At 36.9% G+C, this 19,590-nt stretch overlaps 2 protein-coding genes across 2 annotated transcripts; both read left to right on the top strand.

Moving 5' to 3' along the window:
- The first annotated feature begins 60 nt into the window (after positions 1-60).
- On the top strand, positions 61-5,423 carry LOC140135762 (UDP-glucuronosyltransferase 2B1-like). Its single transcript, XM_072157377.1, has 4 exons — positions 61-1,056; positions 3,043-3,265; positions 3,506-3,728; positions 4,655-5,423. The coding sequence occupies exons 1-4, from the start codon at positions 142-144 to the stop codon at positions 4,917-4,919; spliced, it is 1,626 nt and encodes a 541-aa protein (XP_072013478.1). The 5' UTR covers positions 61-141; the 3' UTR covers positions 4,920-5,423.
- Positions 5,424-13,263: 7,840 nt separating this feature from the next.
- LOC140172505 (UDP-glucuronosyltransferase 2B1-like) lies at positions 13,264-18,582 on the top strand. The gene is made up of 4 exons (XM_072195650.1): positions 13,264-14,202; positions 15,580-15,802; positions 17,644-17,866; positions 18,309-18,582. Exons 1-4 carry the CDS (start codon positions 13,303-13,305, stop codon positions 18,580-18,582), a joined length of 1,620 nt encoding a protein of 539 aa, XP_072051751.1. The 5' UTR covers positions 13,264-13,302.
- The last annotated feature ends 1,008 nt before the right edge of the window (positions 18,583-19,590 follow it).

The following is a 19,590-nucleotide window of genomic DNA, read 5'->3' as shown; positions in this document are numbered from 1 at the left end:
ATATGAATAAATATGCAGTATTCGTTTCCATTCATGCTAAGTTTAGTTGTTCTATCAGTGGTTTCCACAGTGGTTCAAGTTCAGCGTTTTCATTCCCTGGTTTCATTCAGGTTTGAAATACTTGTATCACCCGTGACCACCATGACGCAATCTCGTATCGCCTCTATACCCCTGTCAGTACTACTTGTGCAACTGTTATCGTATTACCTGTGTGTAGGCCTTTCTACATTATGTATGACGAGCAACTCATTTTCCCATGCTGCCAAAATCATAATACCAGGACCTGCCGTTCAAGGTATGGGTCATGTACAACTACTATCAACATTAACTGCAAAACTAGTCGAGTTGGGTCACAATGTAACACTACTCAGTGGATCCCAAAAATGCAGCGAGAACTTTGCAGCATCCAATGCCAGTCAAACTATCTACTATCGGTCTCCAAATGTTACAACTAATCCAAAGTTCGCTCAGGAACTTGCTGATGTGAAATTTCACGATTACTCTTCTGTGCAACAAATTAATCTGGTTTGGGGGTTTTATCATAGTTTGGCAGCTGACTGCCGAGCTCTTCTCAGTGATGATAATTTATTTGAAAAACTCAAATCTGAAGATTATGATATTTTAATAGGCGATGCAATAACTCCATGTGACATATTTATAGCCAACATTTTAAAGATACCTTGGATCGCAGTTACCGCAAATCGTGAGTATATTTGTGTATCTAGATTTGTGTATCGAGTTCCATCAGAACTTTCATATGTACCTATGCTTGGACTGCACATGTTAACGGATAGAATGACATTCATGCAACGTGTAGGAAATATATTGTTTTATATCTCTCTGAATTACATAACAATGCCGGCTTTCGTGAAAGATTTTACCCAAATGAAACGAGAATACAACATAGCACCAGATATGGATTTATGGGAAATGGCCTCCAAAGCGGAAATTTGGTTATCTCAAACTAGTACGGTGTTAGATTTTCCAGCACCAGGGTTACCAAATGTTGTTCCAGTTGGTGGGTTAGGAGTGCGTCCCCCTAATGCCTTACCAAAGGTAAGTCTGCAATGTCCCTTACATTTTGCATAAAGATTTTCTGTCATCAATTTCCGCGTCCCTTAAATAAAGCTTGACGGATGAACACTCACACGAATGATCATCAACAGGAGTAATGATTTTACCGGGGATTTTTATTTTCCCGAAAATGGAAGCACATTTAAGGAATCAGATAGCAACTTTTGCACACTATTTTTATGGGACCACACGACCTGAAAGCACATCAGACCCCGGCATCAGAAACCCCAAATTGCATTTAAATAGGAGGAATGTCATTGTCAATATCAATTTAAATAATTTGCCATACATTAATGTATATCGCAATTAGTTTATATCAGGACATTCCTCGTATTCAGAATGCAATTTGACTAGTCTGATGTGCTCACATGTGCCACAAAAATACTTTATTATAAAGTTCGACATAAACAATGATAAAGTCATAATTCATGAATTATGACTTTATGTCCTCCTAAAGAACTGCACGTTAATACTTAACCTTATTATTGCAGCTTAAAATGGAGAGAAACCCTTCCCAACAATTATTACTAGTGTGATTGCAGCATTTTGAGTATAGAATATATAAAATTTGAAAGAAATCATACATTATGGCTTTAACAATCTTCCCTGATGTAACCAAACGGACTGATTATGTCCATGCTAAGCTTAAGTTGGAGGTGGAAATATTATTACATCAAAATATGTTAGCTAACATTGGTAGAAATGACAAATTTGGATAAAGATTGTAGGAAATCTACAGTACTTCAGATTCATTAGGATATTATGTTTTTGAAATGCACTATGGACCACAATAGCCTCATCAAAATGGCATAGTTCAATAACCTCAATTAAACAATCATAGTGCAAAATTTGACCTCAAGTTGCAGGGTATGAGTTTTTGTGCACAAATTTCCAAAGGTCATTCAATGAATGTACAAATGTATTGGGGTTAAAGAACTGTGCCCTGTTAGATGAGCATGTTGTGGAGCTTAGTGATGGACTGCATATGTTTTTCTTGCTGTACACCTCCTTTAACAAAAAAAAATGTGTCTGTATTATTTTGAGTCACAATATTATTCATTGATATTTGTATAACAGGTATGTTGCGTCTTTGCAAACAGATAAATATTGTTACTTTAAAACACAATTGTGACGTGTCATGTCAAAAGGAGACACTTTTGGGCAGGATCGTAAATGGAGAAATAGCCAAAAATCTGCCTGGGGCGATTTTTCATAATTGGGGTTTGTTGCGAATTTGTGATGTTATTAATGTTTTTTTTTGAGACATTTTTCAAGGTAATTCCTACTCGACATTATCAATAATATTTTTAAATGCCGATATCTCAATTTCCAATTTTATAATACCATAACTTACGAACTCAATATCTTTGATTAGGAATATCCGATTTCATTGGGGAAAACGGCGTTGTGGAGCAAAATATCTCTATATTTAAGATATGTAAAAACCTCAAAATTGATCACCTGCCCAAAAGTGTCTCCTTTTGACATGACACGTCACAATTATCTATCATGTTTTTATATAAATCATGAGTTTAAAGAACTGGTTGAATATTCAGGTTATGCCTATGCATGCTATGTGCCTCGATCATTGCCCATATGGATAAAACAGTGGTTATCATGTTAGTGAAATAGTAACTGCTTATGTAAAATGTTTCTCTTATGTACATGTATAAGGGCCTGTTTGTCCTAAAAATTATTATTAGTCTGAGCTTGAAGCTATAATAGCTTCATGGTTTTTGAATACCATTTAAACGTTTATGCAACCCGAGTACCCGACATTTAAATGGGCGTTTTGTGGCAACCTTTTCTAACGTTTGCGAATGTGTTCAAAAATGTTTGGGTTTTTTAGATCTGAAAAAGTGTTAACATTTAAGTTGGGCTTCAGGTTAGGAAAACTTTAGCATCATCTACATTTACCTTTAAAACCCATATCATCTTGCTTTCATATTTCCTTTAAATTTTACGCAGGATCTTGCTGATTTTGTAGCTGGTTCTGGAGACCATGGTTTCATCATCTTCTCCTTAGGATCCATCATCAAATTTCTACCTGATGCTCCAGAGACGCGAATCATCACCAGCGTTTTAAGTAAATTACCTCAGAGAGTAGTGTGGAAACACGACGGACCAATGCCACCAAATCTCGGCACCAATATTAAAATTATGAAGTGGCTTCCACAAAATGATTTACTAGGTAAGAATGTAAATGGTATAATCGTTCCCTTCGAAACTTTTAAGAGAAATGAGGTATATAATAATCAACGAATAAAATATGGACGACAGTATTTGCATATGTACATTTTTTTGATTGTATCAAGTCTAAATTCAATCACCAGTCCAAGAAAGATGTATAATTTGAAGCATAAGCCAGCAGAATAGCTGCACTTTACCTAATTATATCGTCTTTAAAAAATGTTTTTAAAAATCTTGACAGGTCATCCCAAGGTACGCCTTTATATCGCCCATGGAGGTTTAAATGGTATATATGAAGCCATTTATAATGCTGTACCGATGGTGGTTATCCCACTTATGTTGGACGACCAAAAGGAGAATGCCAATCGCGTAGCAACCAAAGGAATGGGGATACACCTTGACAGGAGTAAGCTTACAGAAGGGGTTTTCATGCATGCCATCACAAAAGTTCTTCACGACACCAAGTGAGTATTGTGTGGCATGACTTATTTCTAGCTAAAAAGATTTTATCTCATCTCATCTTATTTGCCACTCAACATGACTATTGCATATAATACTCCTAACATTTATTCAGCAAACACACCCACCCCACACACCCATCCGCACACCCCACACCAACCCACACACAAACGTTTGCAAAAATGCTGTTTAAATATATAATGTAAAATATGTTATATTTTTCCAACACCTTATGTTAGGATGTTTTGAAGCAAGTTTTCAAAAATGTTTTTGAATATCATCAAAGCGTTTATTCAACTAGTAAACCCGAGTTACCCGACGTATTCTGGCAACCTTTTCTGGCAAACTATTCTGGCAACGTTTGCGAATTAAATGTGCTCGAGATGTTTTGTGTTTGCTAGGTTAGTACAGTTAATACTAAAGGATTAAGAAGAACATGATACGTGTTTGTTAAGGTTATACAATGGATTTTCAGAGGGGCGTAAGTTCATAACGGAAACAGCCATGAAGATAATGAACAAGGGACGCTATAATAGACACCGACTTTTGTCTCTCTGCGATATTTAATTGCTGAGAAAACTTGATTTTAGAGAACAACTTCATACGTCCTTTTTACGTTTCTTTGTCTAACCTTAAAGTATTTCATTTCTATTCAATCTGCTTTTCATGGTTTCCAGACCTACCAGATGTCCAAACGGTCATCAATATAAAGAACAATTAAGAAGAAGATAGATTGGACAGCAAATAGCTGCAAATCTGGGTTTTGGAAGTGGGTGTTGGTGTTGGGGTATGTTTATTTTGGTGTTCAACTTTTGCACCCTTGCTTTGGACTGGTATGATAAATGATTGAAAGTTGTGTGAAAAAGGTATGTTTAGGTGATTTCAGGTGAATCTGTGAATAATCTATTCTGTGCAACACTCTTACCCACAGGTATCAAGAAACTATTAGCCGCTACTCGGAGATACTACGTGACAAACCTCCTTTGGAAACCGCTGTTTATTGGATCGAACATGTGCTTAAATTTGGTGGTTCACATCTACGACCAAAGGTTTACGAGTTAAGTTGGATTCAGTACCATCTCATAGATGTTGCTGCCTTCTTGATGGTTATCTTCATATGCACAGCGTGTTTACTGTCGTACATGGTTCTTTTGTGTTGCCGTTTATGCAGATTTGCATGTGGGAAACGTGTATAAGTAGATTGATGTAATCTGATTGACTTGAATACCGGGCTTGAATATAAGGCGATTTCTTCGTAATCAATTTTGATTACGGCGCTTGTCGAATCATGTTCAATTGTGAGAAAAGAATACTTGTGATACATTATTTTAACAGGTTTACATGTTTGTGAGTAGAAACCGGCGGACACCCGCTGTCAAAATTTCCATTTATTTATTTAGACATCACTACTGATGTAAACTTGTAATAGGGAGGAAACAATACTTGCAATATATTTTGATTGTTTTTGTCATGAGATGTCTCAAGACTGTGCTTTATATTTGACTGAATAAGCATAGTGAGAATTTTCAGTCATTTTTAGTATTGTTGCCAATTTTGGCGGCCATTTTAGGGGGCCATCACAGAAGTACAATGATGGCTGAGATGTTTGTTTACCGTTACCATATCTTATATTAGGCCCAAAATTAAGCCAAAAAGTTATAGTTTGGTTCAGAAAAATCCCGATATATGATAACTTAATGATTTTTATATGAACTTGAGTTTATGCTGGAGTCTTTAATTAAGATAAAAAGGTTAGTTTGGTTCAGAAATAATATTCATATATGGTAATCTATAGCAGAATTGTCGACGGCAGATCCGTCGGATAACGTTTTTTCAACAGGAAAAGAACTTTGCTACTTGGATGATGTCATGAGGTTAGCATTTATTCCGTATTGAAAAACGTGTTCCGACAGATCTGCACTCGACAGGCCTCATAGTGATTACCTGCATTTGCCGGCCATTTTGGACGCCATCTTGGACCCCCCTCGGAGCCAATTTATATTTTTGGGAACATCGTGATTATGTTTTGGGGTCATCTCATCAGGAACCTAAAAAGTTGGTTTGGTTTGGTGGGGGGGGGGGGGGTGAGTGCAAAGGAGGTGCTTCTAGCTCGCCAATGATTACTCAATATGTTCGATTACTCAATACGCCCATTATCTCAACGTTTGAAAACATTGGTATAAATTGGCCCCGTAATGTGTCAATTTTGGTAACAGCATTACAGTTTCACTAAAAGTCAGTGTCGGCATGGTATTATTATTATCGAGTGCCAATGTTTTAAAAATCAAAGTCCTTGTATATTTAAAAGCAGTTGTTTATCACATTGTCTTATTGTCTCCCACGAACAAGTGTCAAGTGGTACAAAATGGGATTGGGCGATTTTATATAAGCACAGTATTACATGGTGAAGAAATAGATCATATCAGTACTATATTGTTGGTGGTAGGCAGACAATATTAATATTAAGTTTAATTGTATGAATATCATAGGCAAATATTTATCATGTTTATACTAAATCTACATTATTATTAATGTTATTAGTTTGGACTGGCCAACTAGCTGCATTAAACGAAGTTGTATTGTGTTTTGCTACCATATATACATTTCAAATTCAGTGTATGTTTCAAAATCAAATGTAATATTACTGTGTTTTCTTTACTTTACTTTTATTTATTTTAAGGTACCAACTTAAATGTCATATCAAAGCCCTCTTTTGCACAAGAACAATATTCGTGGAAACAAAACGAATAAACTCAAACTTGTACTAATGACAATTTCCTATGTAATGATCAAATGCAATACTTTAAAGGAATGCAAAGATACAATCCACACATGCAAGGTATTTATTAAATTGATTAATAACAATTTGGAGCTGCATTAAATCATAATAATAATAATAATAATATAAAAAATACATGTTGAATGAAATGTTTTTGTTGCGTGTTACTGTTTACCATAAGTATCGTCGTAATCAACAGCATACTGACGAATATCACATAAATAGAAACCCGTCATTTTGTATAATGACTATAGAGGGCGACGTTGTTGACGTTTTTAGTCGTTGTCCGTACTCGGCTTTTCTCGCAGGGTATTTTCACGGGTTAAAAAATCCTCTACATATTGTTCAGGTATTCGCTGACCACTGTGGCCCACAACACATAACATAAATTATTTAACAACAATCAGGGATTTGCAAGCGCATACCCTATAGTATACATACCATAATGAACCATCGCAGCCAGTATTAGCTCCCCGAGTTTTCATACTGGTAACCAAGACAGTAAGCAGTTAGTTCCTTAAGGTCCGTTCATACGACGCCGCAATTGCGTTGCGATGTGGTGCGATGCCGCACTGCATCGTACTGAAAAATACTGCATTGCCATGATTGCGATATTGCAATAAATACATTTTAACTTGGAAATGCGACACTTGCGGTGAGTTGCGGCAAAAAGTAATCGATATATCGGCAACGCACCGCATCGCAAAGCAATTGCGGCGTAGTATGAACGGACCTTTACTCATTGGAATTTCAAGTTGGCTTAATTATTTCACGAGAACAAACAAGGACTGGACCGGGGCTCGAACTCGCATCACCACATACCAACGTACCAGAGTTTAACACCTTTTGAGGTAACTTGACTACGGGTTATATGGGATATACAGACGGGTTATACATGTAGTAATTTTGTATGCGCCTGTGAGGGAAGTCATGACGACATGTATTTATACACTAAACCAAAAAAAGAAACTTATAATTTTTCACAAGGTCATATCTTAAAATCCTGTGCATCAAAATGAATCAAAATTACACACAGGATTACTTCAATACTCTACTCTAAACATATGTCAGTAACCAAGCAGTTGTGCAACTGACACAACAGGAAAATGCACTGACATTGAACAGCTTCCTGGACAACATTTAGAGCCCAATAATTGGCACCCAGCACAAGAAATCTGAGAGAATGCGTATAAGATCCTTACACAGATGAAAATTTCCAAAAAGTAATTGGAATAGTGTGGAACGGGACTGGTTTCTGCTTTACACGCACTTTCTTCAAGAAAAAGGTCTTGTTCTACTATTTTTTTTTTTTTTTTTTTTTTTTTTTTCAGAGGAAAAAAAACATTTATTCAAGTAAAACTTTAAACAGAGGTAAACATTAATCATACACATGATACGCAATGATATTACATGATACATATGATGAAATATAATTTCATACACACAGAGAGGCCCTCACACAACGCCATGTAAGTACAGAACCTCTCCTTACAAGGTTCTGCCACTACACATCGCCATGCAAAAACCTCTCCGCGTGTATGAGTGTCTAAATCTGATTCTCTACAGAGTGAATTGAAAATACCCCATCTTTTATAAAATATACCAATATTATTATTACATATGTAAATATATTTTTCTAATTTATAATGATTTTGCAGTTCTTTCTTGAAAGTGTGGATCGAAGGGTTATTTTCTTTCATTTTCATTTTATATATATGGAATCTGCATAAAATTAGAATCAAATCCAAAACAATATAGCTAGGACCAACGCCAAAAAGAAGATTATCTTTTTTCCAAGAGAGGTTTATATTAACTTTGTTTTCGATCCACCTTTTCACATCATCCCAAAATTTCTTAACCACATGACAATCGCAAAACATATGAATCATAGTTTCATTCTCCTCCAGACAGAAGGTACACAGACTGGAATCTTTTATCCCTATTTTAAATAAAAATGCGTTTGTACCAAGGATTCTGTGAATTATTCTGAATTGAAACCACCTGAGTTTAGTACTTATTGTACATTTGAAGGGTGTATTAAAAATAACATTCCATCTTGAAGGATCAAATGTAGCTTCAAGCTTTTCTTCCCATTTTTGTACATATTTACGAACAATTGGTTTTCTCGAAACCAGAATATTATATATTCTTCTGGAACCCTTTCTATCTTTAAAGAGGACATCAAAGTGAAATGGAATAGTAGGGTAAACAAGAGTATCACCAGGTTTGTCAAAGAATTTTGGAAATGACTTTTTGATCGCCAATATTACACCACCGTACTCAACAAAATTTGTGCGAACATGAAAAGTACTCGTAAAATCCTCCAGCGAGAGGAATTCCCCCTCTCTCATTTAAAAGATCATTTACAAGATCAACACCATTACGAACCCAGTGCTGGTAATACAAACTTTGTTTACCCACTTTAATGTTTTCATTGTACCAAAGTGAACTTTTCAGTATCTCCTGTCTGGTAGTTGGTTGATGACAGTTAGAAAAACTAAACCATGCCAAAAACATCTTTCCAAAATTGATTCGGTTTATCATTGTTGTTATTCATGAAATTCATAATATTAATAGATCCACCCTCAATGTCCTGGATACGATTTATACCTGTTGTCTTAAGAAAGAGTTTTGCCCACTCTGTCTCCGTATTTTTAATGATTCTACGGATCCAGGTTATTTTTAGCGCATCTATATATGACTGGACATCAACCATTCTCACACCTCCTTGACCGTAATCTTGTATCATTTGATTCCTTGTAATCTTATCAATACCTTTCCATATAAATTTATATATTATTTGATTTAAATCTTTTATTAACTCGTATTGTGGATTAGGCAAAGTTAAAATCAGAAAGGTAAGCTTCGATAAAATAAGTGATTTAACTATTGTTACACGGCCCAGAACTGTAAGGTTGCGTCTTGACCATTGGTGAATTAATTCATGAATTGACTCCATTTCTTTTGCATAATTAATCTGCACAATTCTCTCAAGTGACACAGTGAAGTCAATACCAAGTGCTCTAAAACAGTTATTATTATGAATCCATTTAACGTTCAAATGATCACAAATCGTTTCATTGCTACCACTTTTTGACCCAATCCACACAACATTAGTTTTGTCTATATTTACCCGTAAACCACACATGTTTTCAAACGAATCAAGGATTTTAAAAGCTTCATTCATTGACTTCTCTGTGCCATCAAGAAAAAGAACAGTATCATCAGCATATTGAGATATGTGATATTCTGCATCCCCTATTCTAATACCTTTAATATTTTGATTTTTTCGAACCATCATACCTAGAACTTCCACACAAAGGATAAATAAATAAGGACTTAGTCCGTCGCCTTGTCTGCATCCTCTACCCACTTTAAAAGATTCCGAAAGAAATCCATTTACTAGGACTGATGATGAAGCTTGATTATAAAAAACACGAATCCATTTTTTAATAGAATTGCCAAAATAGAATTTATCTAATATTTTCATTATAAATGTATGTGACACCGAATCGAAGGTCTTTTCGAAATCAATCATGAGAAAAAGGCCAGGAATATTTTTATTCTCTGCCAAACTCATCAGGTCGTACATTAAACGTATATTTTCTCCAATATATCGACCTGTGACAAAACCTTTTTGGTGTTCGTGTATAATATCGGACAAGCAGGATTTTAATCTGGTTGCGATGCACGACGAGGCGAGTTTATAAGATACATTTAGAAGGGAAATAGGCCGCCAATTCTTCAAATATTGACGCGGTTTATCTCCTTTGGGTAATAAAGTGATTATACCATATTTTTGAGTCACAGAAAGTTGTCCATTTTCATACGCATAATTTATCGAACGAAGCAAATACCATACAAGATCATTGAAAAATACTTTATAAAATTCTGAACTAAATCCATCAGATCCAGGTGATTTATCATTTTGCTGTTTTTAAGCGCATATAAAAGTTCTTTATATGTTCTAGGGCCTTCAAGACTATCGCGCTGGGCGTTTGACAAGATTGGAGTATTTGAATTTGCAAAAACAGAGTCAATATCATCATCAGCATTATCATCAATTTCAGATTCCGAATATAAATCTTTATAAAAACTTCTTGCCTCCGAAAGAATATCCTTTGAGTTGGTTAGAACAGAACCATCTGTACGAACTATTCTATTTATTGTTTTGTTAACTAAATTACGTTTTTCCATGTTCAAAAAATATTTAGACGCTTTTTCACCAAGCTCAAACCAGCGAGTTTTAGATCTTATCAAGACCCCCTTCATTTTATCTTTACGCAGATTCTCGAGATCGTTCTGCTTCATATTCAATTGTACATTTAAAGTATGGTCGCCTGACGCTTTTGAAAATAATTGTGTTATCTCAGATTCAAGTTCTCTCTCCAATCTTCCCAAATCTTTCTTTTTGAAAGATGAGTAAGATATAGTTTTAGCACGAATTTCTAATAAAATCATTTCAAAAAACAGTTGATCATTGATTATAAACTGGATATCTCTAGGATGGATTGTGTTTAAATTTGACAAAAGATATGGAGGTGCCACATACTTTTCTACTACTTCTTTTATAGTTTTCTTCACCAGATTAACATATTCTGTATCCTTTAAAAGAGAGTTATTAAACTTCCAATAACCTTTGCCACGCTCAATATCATTGAAATCTAGACGTATATCGACTAATGAATGGTCCGTACGATAACCTGGTTTAATATCACATTTAGTTAGTTTGGAATTTAATTCTGACGATATTAAAAAGAAATCAAGACGGGCTTGTTTCAGTGTATCATGTTGCCGCCATGTATATTTGCGTAGATCTGGATTATTTATGCGCCATACGTCCGTCAAATTCAATGAATTACAAAGTTCTACAACTCTCTTTTTTGCATTTGGATTGTTAACTCTAACGTAATTGTAAGTATCAAGTGCCTCATTCATTACCAAATTCCAATCACCGCATATAATTATATGTTCGTTATCAAACTCATTAGTTACATTGTATAAATTATCATAAAACTCAGGTTCATCAGTATTGGGACCATATATATTAATCAATGTTATATTGCAACCATTTATTACAATGTCAATTACAAGCATGTTTCCTTTTTGTTCTACTATTCTACTTACTCACAGATTTCTTGTGCTGGGTGCCATTTATTGGGCTGTGGATGTGGTCCAGAAAGCTGTTCCATGTATTGGAAATGGTCCCTCTTCTGCCCCCGTACAATGTTGGCATGCCCAATATTCTCATCTTCATCATATCGTCTCCCAACGATTTGATTTGATTTCAAAACGCACGGTTGTTGGTCAATACGCACGATAACGTGTTCTTTCAACTATCATGTTCTTTAAACACATTATATTCAATTACAATTGGCTTCTTTAGAAACCAAAAATTACGGGAGATATTCATCATTTTCTACCCCGGTATCCAAAGATTTATCGTCTGAATATCAAATCGTGATAGTAGATATACGTGTATTGATTTAGTTTCCCTGCCTGTACAATATAATTATTTACCAAGCGTTGTCGCTGTGTACTGTACTGTGTCATGTCAAGTTTTGACCACATTGTCCACAATGTGACCTTCGACCTTTTTACCTCCAGAACGGTACGTCACATATTGGTAACCAGAGGAATACTAATAGTGAGGTCGTTGAGCAATCTGACCTCGGTTCGAACTTTGACAGTCCGCACTGATAGCCAGAATAGAGTCAAGTGACTCTATAAGTGGAGTAAACTAGCACTGACTCTCCAAAGGATTCACCTGATTATCACAGGAGAGTCAGTCGACTCTACCTGTGGGGTCAATAGACTCTACATTCAGAGTCGTCGACGGAGTCAAGAAATTTATGACTCTTCAAGGGAGTCAGACTCTGTAATTGCTTGGCATGGAATGTATATTCTCCCATTCCAAGGGGATGGTGGTCAAGCCAAATTTTCTCCATCGTGTCGTCTGACAATCGCCAATGGCGTGAAACTCAGAGTAAAGTATCCTATTCCGGTAGGTCTATACTTTGAATTTTTATCTTGATGTACATCTATGTGTATCATTATTTTTTGTCTTTTTTCGGACAGTCGGAGTGACCCTGTAATGGAGTCAGGCTGACTCTATTAATGGAGTCTGGGTTACTCTAGGAGCAGAGTCCAGCCACTACGCGACTCTATGTCTAAAATGACTCTATATTGGGAGTCAAATGACTCCTGTTTAGAGTCATCAACCGTGACTCTTCAGCGGAGTCAAGAAATTTATGACTCTTCAAGGGAGTCAAATGACTCCCAATATGGAGTCATTTTAGACATAGAGTCGCAGAGTGGCTGGACTCTACTTTTAGAGTCGCCTAGACTCCAGTTTGGCTTTCAGTGCGTATCTCAAAATAGTAAAGCATGTTTGTCAAATTGTAATAGCTCATGTTAAGCCCGTAAAACCAGACTAGAACTGCACTGGTTCAGTGCCATCTGATACCCTAACTCTGAGATAGCCCAAGCGCATTTTGCTTCGCTCGCGAGCTCTCGCCCGCTAGACGCGTACGTCGCGATTCGCAAACTGAGCTACTTCTTAACTTTAGGGTTAAGTGCGGAGTGGAAAAAGGGCATGTGCACTGTACCAGAGACCGCGTATGAACACGGTTCATGACTGTACACACCCAGTAATAAACTTGTATAAAGAACAAACTCATATAGTCATAAAACAGATAAAAACCTTTGCCAGATTTCACCGTCACATAATTTCAACCATAATACACAGATAGTAGTTCTACTCTTGGCAAACCGCAAACGGAACATAATAAGACTTCAACATGACACGCTTTGGCATCAACTTTCTGCTCCATGTAGTGGAACATACATTGGTATACTACCTGTTCGCATCTATAATTTGTAGTGGCAACTCGTTTTCACATGCGGCAAAAGTTTTAATACCAGGACCGGCTCTCCAAGGTATGGGCCATATACAAGTGTTATCAACATTAACTGCAAAACTAGTCGAGTTGGGTCACAATGTAACGCTAATCAGTGGATCCCAAAAATGCAGTGAGAAATTTGCAGCATCTAATGCCAGTCAAACCATCTACTATCGGTCTCCAAATGCTACAACTAATCCGAAGTACGCACAGGAACTTGCAGATGTAAAATTCTATGATTACTCCCAAGCTCAACACAGAAAAATATTTTTGGCAATGTATGATAGCTTAGCAGCTGACTGCCGAGCTCTTCTCAGTGATAACAATTTATTTGAAAAACTCAAATCTGATGAGTTTGATATCTTAATTGGAGATGCATTGACCCCGTGTGACATATTTATAGCCAACATGTTAGGAATACCTTGGATTGCAGTTACAGCTAGTCGCGAGTATATCTGCGTATCTAATTTTGCATTTCGTGTCCCAGCTGAAATTTCATACGTTCCAGTGGTGGGATCACACAACAAAACCGACAAAATGACATTCATGCAACGTGTACATAATACATTATTTTATTTCTATCTGAATTTCGAAATAATGCCACAATTCTTGAAAGATTTTATCGAAATAAAACAAGAGTACAACATAGCACCAGATATGGATCTATGGGAAATGGCCTCCAAAGCGGAAATTTGGTTATCTCAAACAAGTACGGTTTTCGATTTTCCAGCACCAGGATTACCAAATGTTGTTCCCGTTGGTGGTTTAGGAGTGCGTCCCCCGAATGCCCTACAAAAGGTAAGTCTGCAATGTCACATTTAGGTATTCCTATTGTTTGCATTTTCATGAAGATTCTTCTGTTTTAATACTCTTGCTATAGGACGGGCGGACTTGCGGCAAATTTGCGCACTCGGCGCAAAGTGTAAAGCTTGCGATGCGCAGTGGGCGCACGGTTCAATGAGCTAATTTGATTGATCTGCGCAAGTTGTTTTAACCGCCAGCACTTGGTTGTTTTCACCGGCATGACGTAGCTCCGTCCCGGCCGATAGTCAAAATATCTAATTTTCGATCATTAGAGCCAACTTGGGTACGCACAGATATTTGCATCAAGCGTACTACGCAAGACCACACGCTTACGGTGTTAACATACATTTTGAGAATTGACCAATCACGGTCGTGTTGTTCCGCGAAATGTATGCTGACGCAACGATACGCAGAAGGTACATCCTCTCATGATCGAGAATTAAATATTTTGCCTATAATAAGAATTAGCATGCTAGAAATAATTATGATACCTGTCCTGTTAATCATTAACGAAGGCAAAAGCTATCAACACTGATCGTGACTTTTATTATCCGAATACACAATACTATAGACCGTTCCTATCATAGGTACTTTCCTGCCGTTGATCGGATGAACGTCGATATCTCGTGATTCTCAACGAAAGCGAGACCAAACAGGGTAGACAAACATTGTCAAATACTTTACCAGCCAGTAACGAATAAGAAAACAATTATTTATTCCATACAAAGAATATTAAATGAACGCTATTGTGAATGATAAATTAAAGCAGCAGTCATTGTTTTCGATTTCTCAAGTTTGTTATGTTTGTATACCCTTTTTGGCCTGGTTTTCGTTAATTTATAACCCACATGATATTGCTGTTCAATACATCAACAGCAGAAAAATGTTGAAGAGGAGGGTGGTTGCTGCGCATGCGTCATGTGCGTAGTGGCAAGGGCAAAAATGAGATGGCACGCGCGCGGCAGGCAAGTGTTGCCTCTCCCTTTGAACATAAACCTCGAGGAAAGCGAAAATAACTAGCTGAAACCAATAAATTTCTTTGCAATATATTTAATTCTTATTTCAAGTTACTACAAATCAAATTGATAATGTTTAAAATATACTCACTAATTAAAGACGTGTTGTCGACCGACCAGCTCGCAATCAACTGACTCAACATGGGTGGGCAGTCTTTGCCGAGCTGGTTTAGTCGTCAATGCGCCGACTCATAAATGGTTAAAATGGTTAGGTTAACGAGGTCATGGAGCCGCCATCCGATTATAATGAAATCAGGAACGGAGCTCCATAACATTATGTTGAATTTTACGTATGAGCATGAACATTTTGCGAAAATCCTATCATGTTTTTTTTATTTCCTTCAATTCTACGCAGGATCTTGCTGATTTTGTAGCTGGTTCTGGAGACCATGGTTTCATCATCTTCTCCTTAGGATCAATGATCAAATTTCTTCCTGATGCTCCAGAGACGCGACTCATCACCAGCGTTTTAAGTAAATTACCTCAGAGAGTCGTGTGGAAACATGACGGACCAATGCCACCAAATCTCGGCACCAATATCATGACAATGAAATGGCTTCCGCAAAATGATTTACTTGGTAAGAAATTCTTTTAAACTAAGAATAATCGCAGCTGACCTGTCTGTGATCTTCCAAGGATCTGGCCAATCAAGTATAATATTTTCCTTTTCACTAATAAGATTGAAGATCTGTGAAAAAGTGGACAATGTTGTTTTAGGTGAGAGTGTTTCATCAGATGTGATGCGATAAAGCAAAATCAGTCAAAACTCGGCAATCGTAGTTTTAGGATATGGGACAAATAATGTGTGTAGAGGTGGAAAACTCAAAATTGACATTTTTTTTGCATGAATGGAAGGGCAACAACATATATTCTTTCACATGAAAATATTTTGTTGATGAAAATCCGAAGGGAAAATGTTGAAAAAGTGACCTTTTGACCCCTCCCCCATCAAAATTCGACGGTAATTGCCCAAAATCGTTAAATTATTCCAAAAGAAGCTCGGATTTAGTGTTTTGTTATACCAAATTTCGTAGCCATATCTTAAACCAAAGGTATCATTGCTAAGTTGACTAAGTATTTACACGTATTTTAGGTGTGCTAAAACTAACTCAATTAAAGTACACTTTAAATGACTCAATTGAAGTAAACTTTAACTTGATTTGCTCCGTTTCTTTCTTGTTCATGTACCGGTGTTCAAATTGTTTTACCTTTGTAACCAAAGGTCGTATTGACATGGTCAATGATGTGGAGCTCTGAATACGCTAAAAATGAAAATGTAAAAATCCCAAAATTGACCTGGGCCTACTTAAGACTGATTTTGCCTGATCGCATGCATCACATATGTTACCAAAAACCATGTTAACTGTTGTATATCGCAAAGTTTCAGAATGTTACTGCTGAAGAAAATGGTCAGTGACCACCCCAAGCATAGCACACAAAACAACACTTGCCCACCATTGTAACTATTTTGTGTCGCATTAATCGAAAGAGTGGTGTCTTCTCAAGTTGCCACTTTTGTGAATTCTAACAGCTTAAGAGAACCTCTCCAATCTGCCTATCGTCGTACACACAGCACTGAGACTGTCCTTCTTGCAGTGCAAGACTCCTTTTAAGAGCAATTGATGATCGGAAAGCTATCTCTTCAATACAAATACCTTGAACATCTGACTGTCTACTTAAATGCTGTTGAAATCCGCCTTTCACCTTCCGTGAAAAACCTGGGTGCGCTTTTCGACTGTCAGATGAAGATAAGTAATCGTGTCACTGAACTCTCTCGCTCTTTGAATTTCCAAATTGGGAACCTCAATAGAGTCAGATGATTCCTGTTCAATTCCTATCACAATGCCATCCGCACCCTCATCCTGTCCATATCAATCTATTGTAGTGCCCTCCTAACTGACATACCCCAGAAAGACATCACCAGTCTTCAGAAAATCCAAAACAGGTGTGCCCGATTTATACACAAATACGCACATTCTTCTCCTGTTTTGAAAAAGCTCCACTGCTTTCCAGTGGCACAACTTATCAAATTCCACACCCTTGTATACACTTTCAAATCCGTGAAGAACCTCTCCCCCACTTTATTTCATCCCTTCTTGCAACTTGCAAGCCGTCTGCTTATTTCCTAGTCTGTTCCTCCACTGGCATCCGTCTTCATGTTCCAAAGACCAGAGCACTCTCCACCTGACCTCATCTGACCTCACCTCACAGGCCGCGTCACCCAATGTCGGATGTAGCCCTCCTCAAGTAGCTTCCATTTACTTCTGTGCTTTTCTTGTCCAGGTTGTACCCATATAGGATATGAGATCATCACGCCATCTTCGTTTTTGTCTCCCCCTTATTCTCTTTCATGTTCATTCTTTTAACGTTATCTAAATAGTTTTCTGCTGTTAATGTAGATCCCTTTCAATTTTGGTAGGTCATTCTAAAGCGCGCCTTTACATCGCTCACGGAGGTTTAAATGGTATATATGAAGCTATTTATCATGCTGTACCAATGGTGGTTATCCCGCTTATGTTGGCTGACCAAAATGTGAATGCAAATCGGGTAGCAATCAAAGGAATGGGGATACATTTGGACAGGAGTAAGCTTACAGAAGAGGTTTTTATGGATGCCGTCACAAAAGTTCTTGATGATTCCAAGTGAGTATGTGCGGTCCGACTCAGTACATCAATTTTATTTAACAAATTGCGACACGTTTTTATACATATTATATTATTAAATAGTTGAGTTTATTCAGGGCAAAATTTATACAATTATAGAATAAAATGATCGGGTTCATGTAAAAAGGTCTCTCTTGTTTACTGATGGATATCTGTCCTTATGCCTGTCAAACCGTTAAACTATTGAAAAAAAAAAGACAATATGGGATTAGGTGACGCGTTTTGTGTGGCTGGTTGTATGTGGTGTGTGTGTGTGTGTGTGTGGGGGGGTGGGTGGAGGTGGAGGTGGGGAATCTCTAGAGGAGCTTTCATGGTGCTGAGTTTATCTATATATTGTGTTGGACTTAGATGGATGATTAATTAGTCTTATTATTGTGACATTGATTGAATTATCACTGTTATCACCTTTCTATTATCACAGATATCAAGAAACGGTTACCCGCTACTCGGAGATACTCCGTGACAAACCTCCTTTGGAAACCGCTGTTCATTGGATCGAACATGTGCTCAAATTTGGTGGTTCACATCTACGACCAAAAGTTTACGAGTTGAGTTGGATTCAGTACCATCTCATAGATGTTGCTGCCTTCTTGTTAATTATCTTCATATTCACAGCGTGTTTAATGTCGTACACGCTTCTTTTATGTTGCCGTTTGTGTGGTTGCAATCGCTGGAAACATGTAAAAGTAGATTGATGATTGTAATCTGTTTGACTTCAGAACAGAGCGTTTTCGTCTACATTAATTGCGGTTTTGACCATAAAAAATCCAGTTTTCTGTATAGAATTTAACGTTTTGAATGAGTGTATCCGATTTCAGTTGCGATTACACTGCAAAAATATGTGGACTTTACTTTTAAACCTTAAACTGGATAGGGTCTCATTAGTATTACTATGATTATAGGATATAATTTATAGCTGAAATTTTTTTAGTATTACATAATACAAGAATCAATAAATTTTATTGGTTAAAATTCCCAGCATCATATAATTTGTTTTGCTGGGATTCACTGACAACGTATTCGCCCTGAAGTAATTGCTGATCTCCTGATGTTCATTAATAATTATATAATTGAAGACCGAATTAAAAAGACTAGTTTTGCGTATGACGTCCTGTCAACCTGACCAAAAACGCCGTACTGCGCAGGTCAGCAAATAAGCACGTCGCCCCGTTGCCCTGACGTCAGACGCAAACTAGTCTTTTTAATTCGGTCTTCAGTTATAGGCATACATCAAGTGTGAGGCTATGAGTCAGGATGCGAATACAACAAAGTGGTGGTATCAGCAAATAAGATCAATTTTAGCAAGGAAGATGCATGAGCAACTAGTAACATTTATATAGAGTATGAATAATAAGGGACCTAAGATGGAGCCTTGAGATACACCATAGCGGACATATTCTGAATAAACATGAATTATTTCCCATTTTCTAAATAACATTTTGACCATTCGGCGATAATATAATCTGAAACGGTTTATACAACCAAATAGTATGATTGTTGGTGTCATACGCTTTCATGATTGGTCACCTTGTTTATCTTTGGCTATGTGGTATAATGTTGGTTAAGAAAAGAAAAAATATTGCAGAGACCTATATCATACATGTATCTACTAGTATGTCTAGCTTTTTACCTTGGGTCCTGATGGGACCAGGCGCAAACAAAATGCTCAAGCCTGAGTAAGAAACATATTTCAAGATTAAGAA

The sequence above is a fragment of the Amphiura filiformis genome, chromosome 16 (assembly GCF_039555335.1).
Source record: "Amphiura filiformis chromosome 16, Afil_fr2py, whole genome shotgun sequence".
Classification (NCBI taxonomy): domain Eukaryota; kingdom Metazoa; phylum Echinodermata; class Ophiuroidea; order Amphilepidida; family Amphiuridae; genus Amphiura; species Amphiura filiformis.
Note: the sequence above shows the minus strand (reverse complement) of the source record. Positions and strands in the feature narration are given on the sequence as shown.

Coding starts and splice junctions, on each gene's coding strand:
- LOC140135762 (XM_072157377.1), top strand. CDS start 142: ATGACGCAATCTCGTATCGCCTCTATACCCCTGTCAGTACTACTTGTG. Junction 3,266..3,505: donor TCCACAAAATGATTTACTAG/GTAAGAATGTAA, acceptor AAATCTTGACAG/GTCATCCCAAGGTACGCCTT. Junction 3,729..4,654: donor AAAGTTCTTCACGACACCAA/GTGAGTATTGTG, acceptor TCTTACCCACAG/GTATCAAGAAACTATTAGCC.
- LOC140172505 (XM_072195650.1), top strand. CDS start 13,303: ATGACACGCTTTGGCATCAACTTTCTGCTCCATGTAGTGGAACATACA. Junction 15,803..17,643: donor TCCGCAAAATGATTTACTTG/GTAAGAAATTCT, acceptor CAATTTTGGTAG/GTCATTCTAAAGCGCGCCTT. Junction 17,867..18,308: donor AAAGTTCTTGATGATTCCAA/GTGAGTATGTGC, acceptor CTATTATCACAG/ATATCAAGAAACGGTTACCC.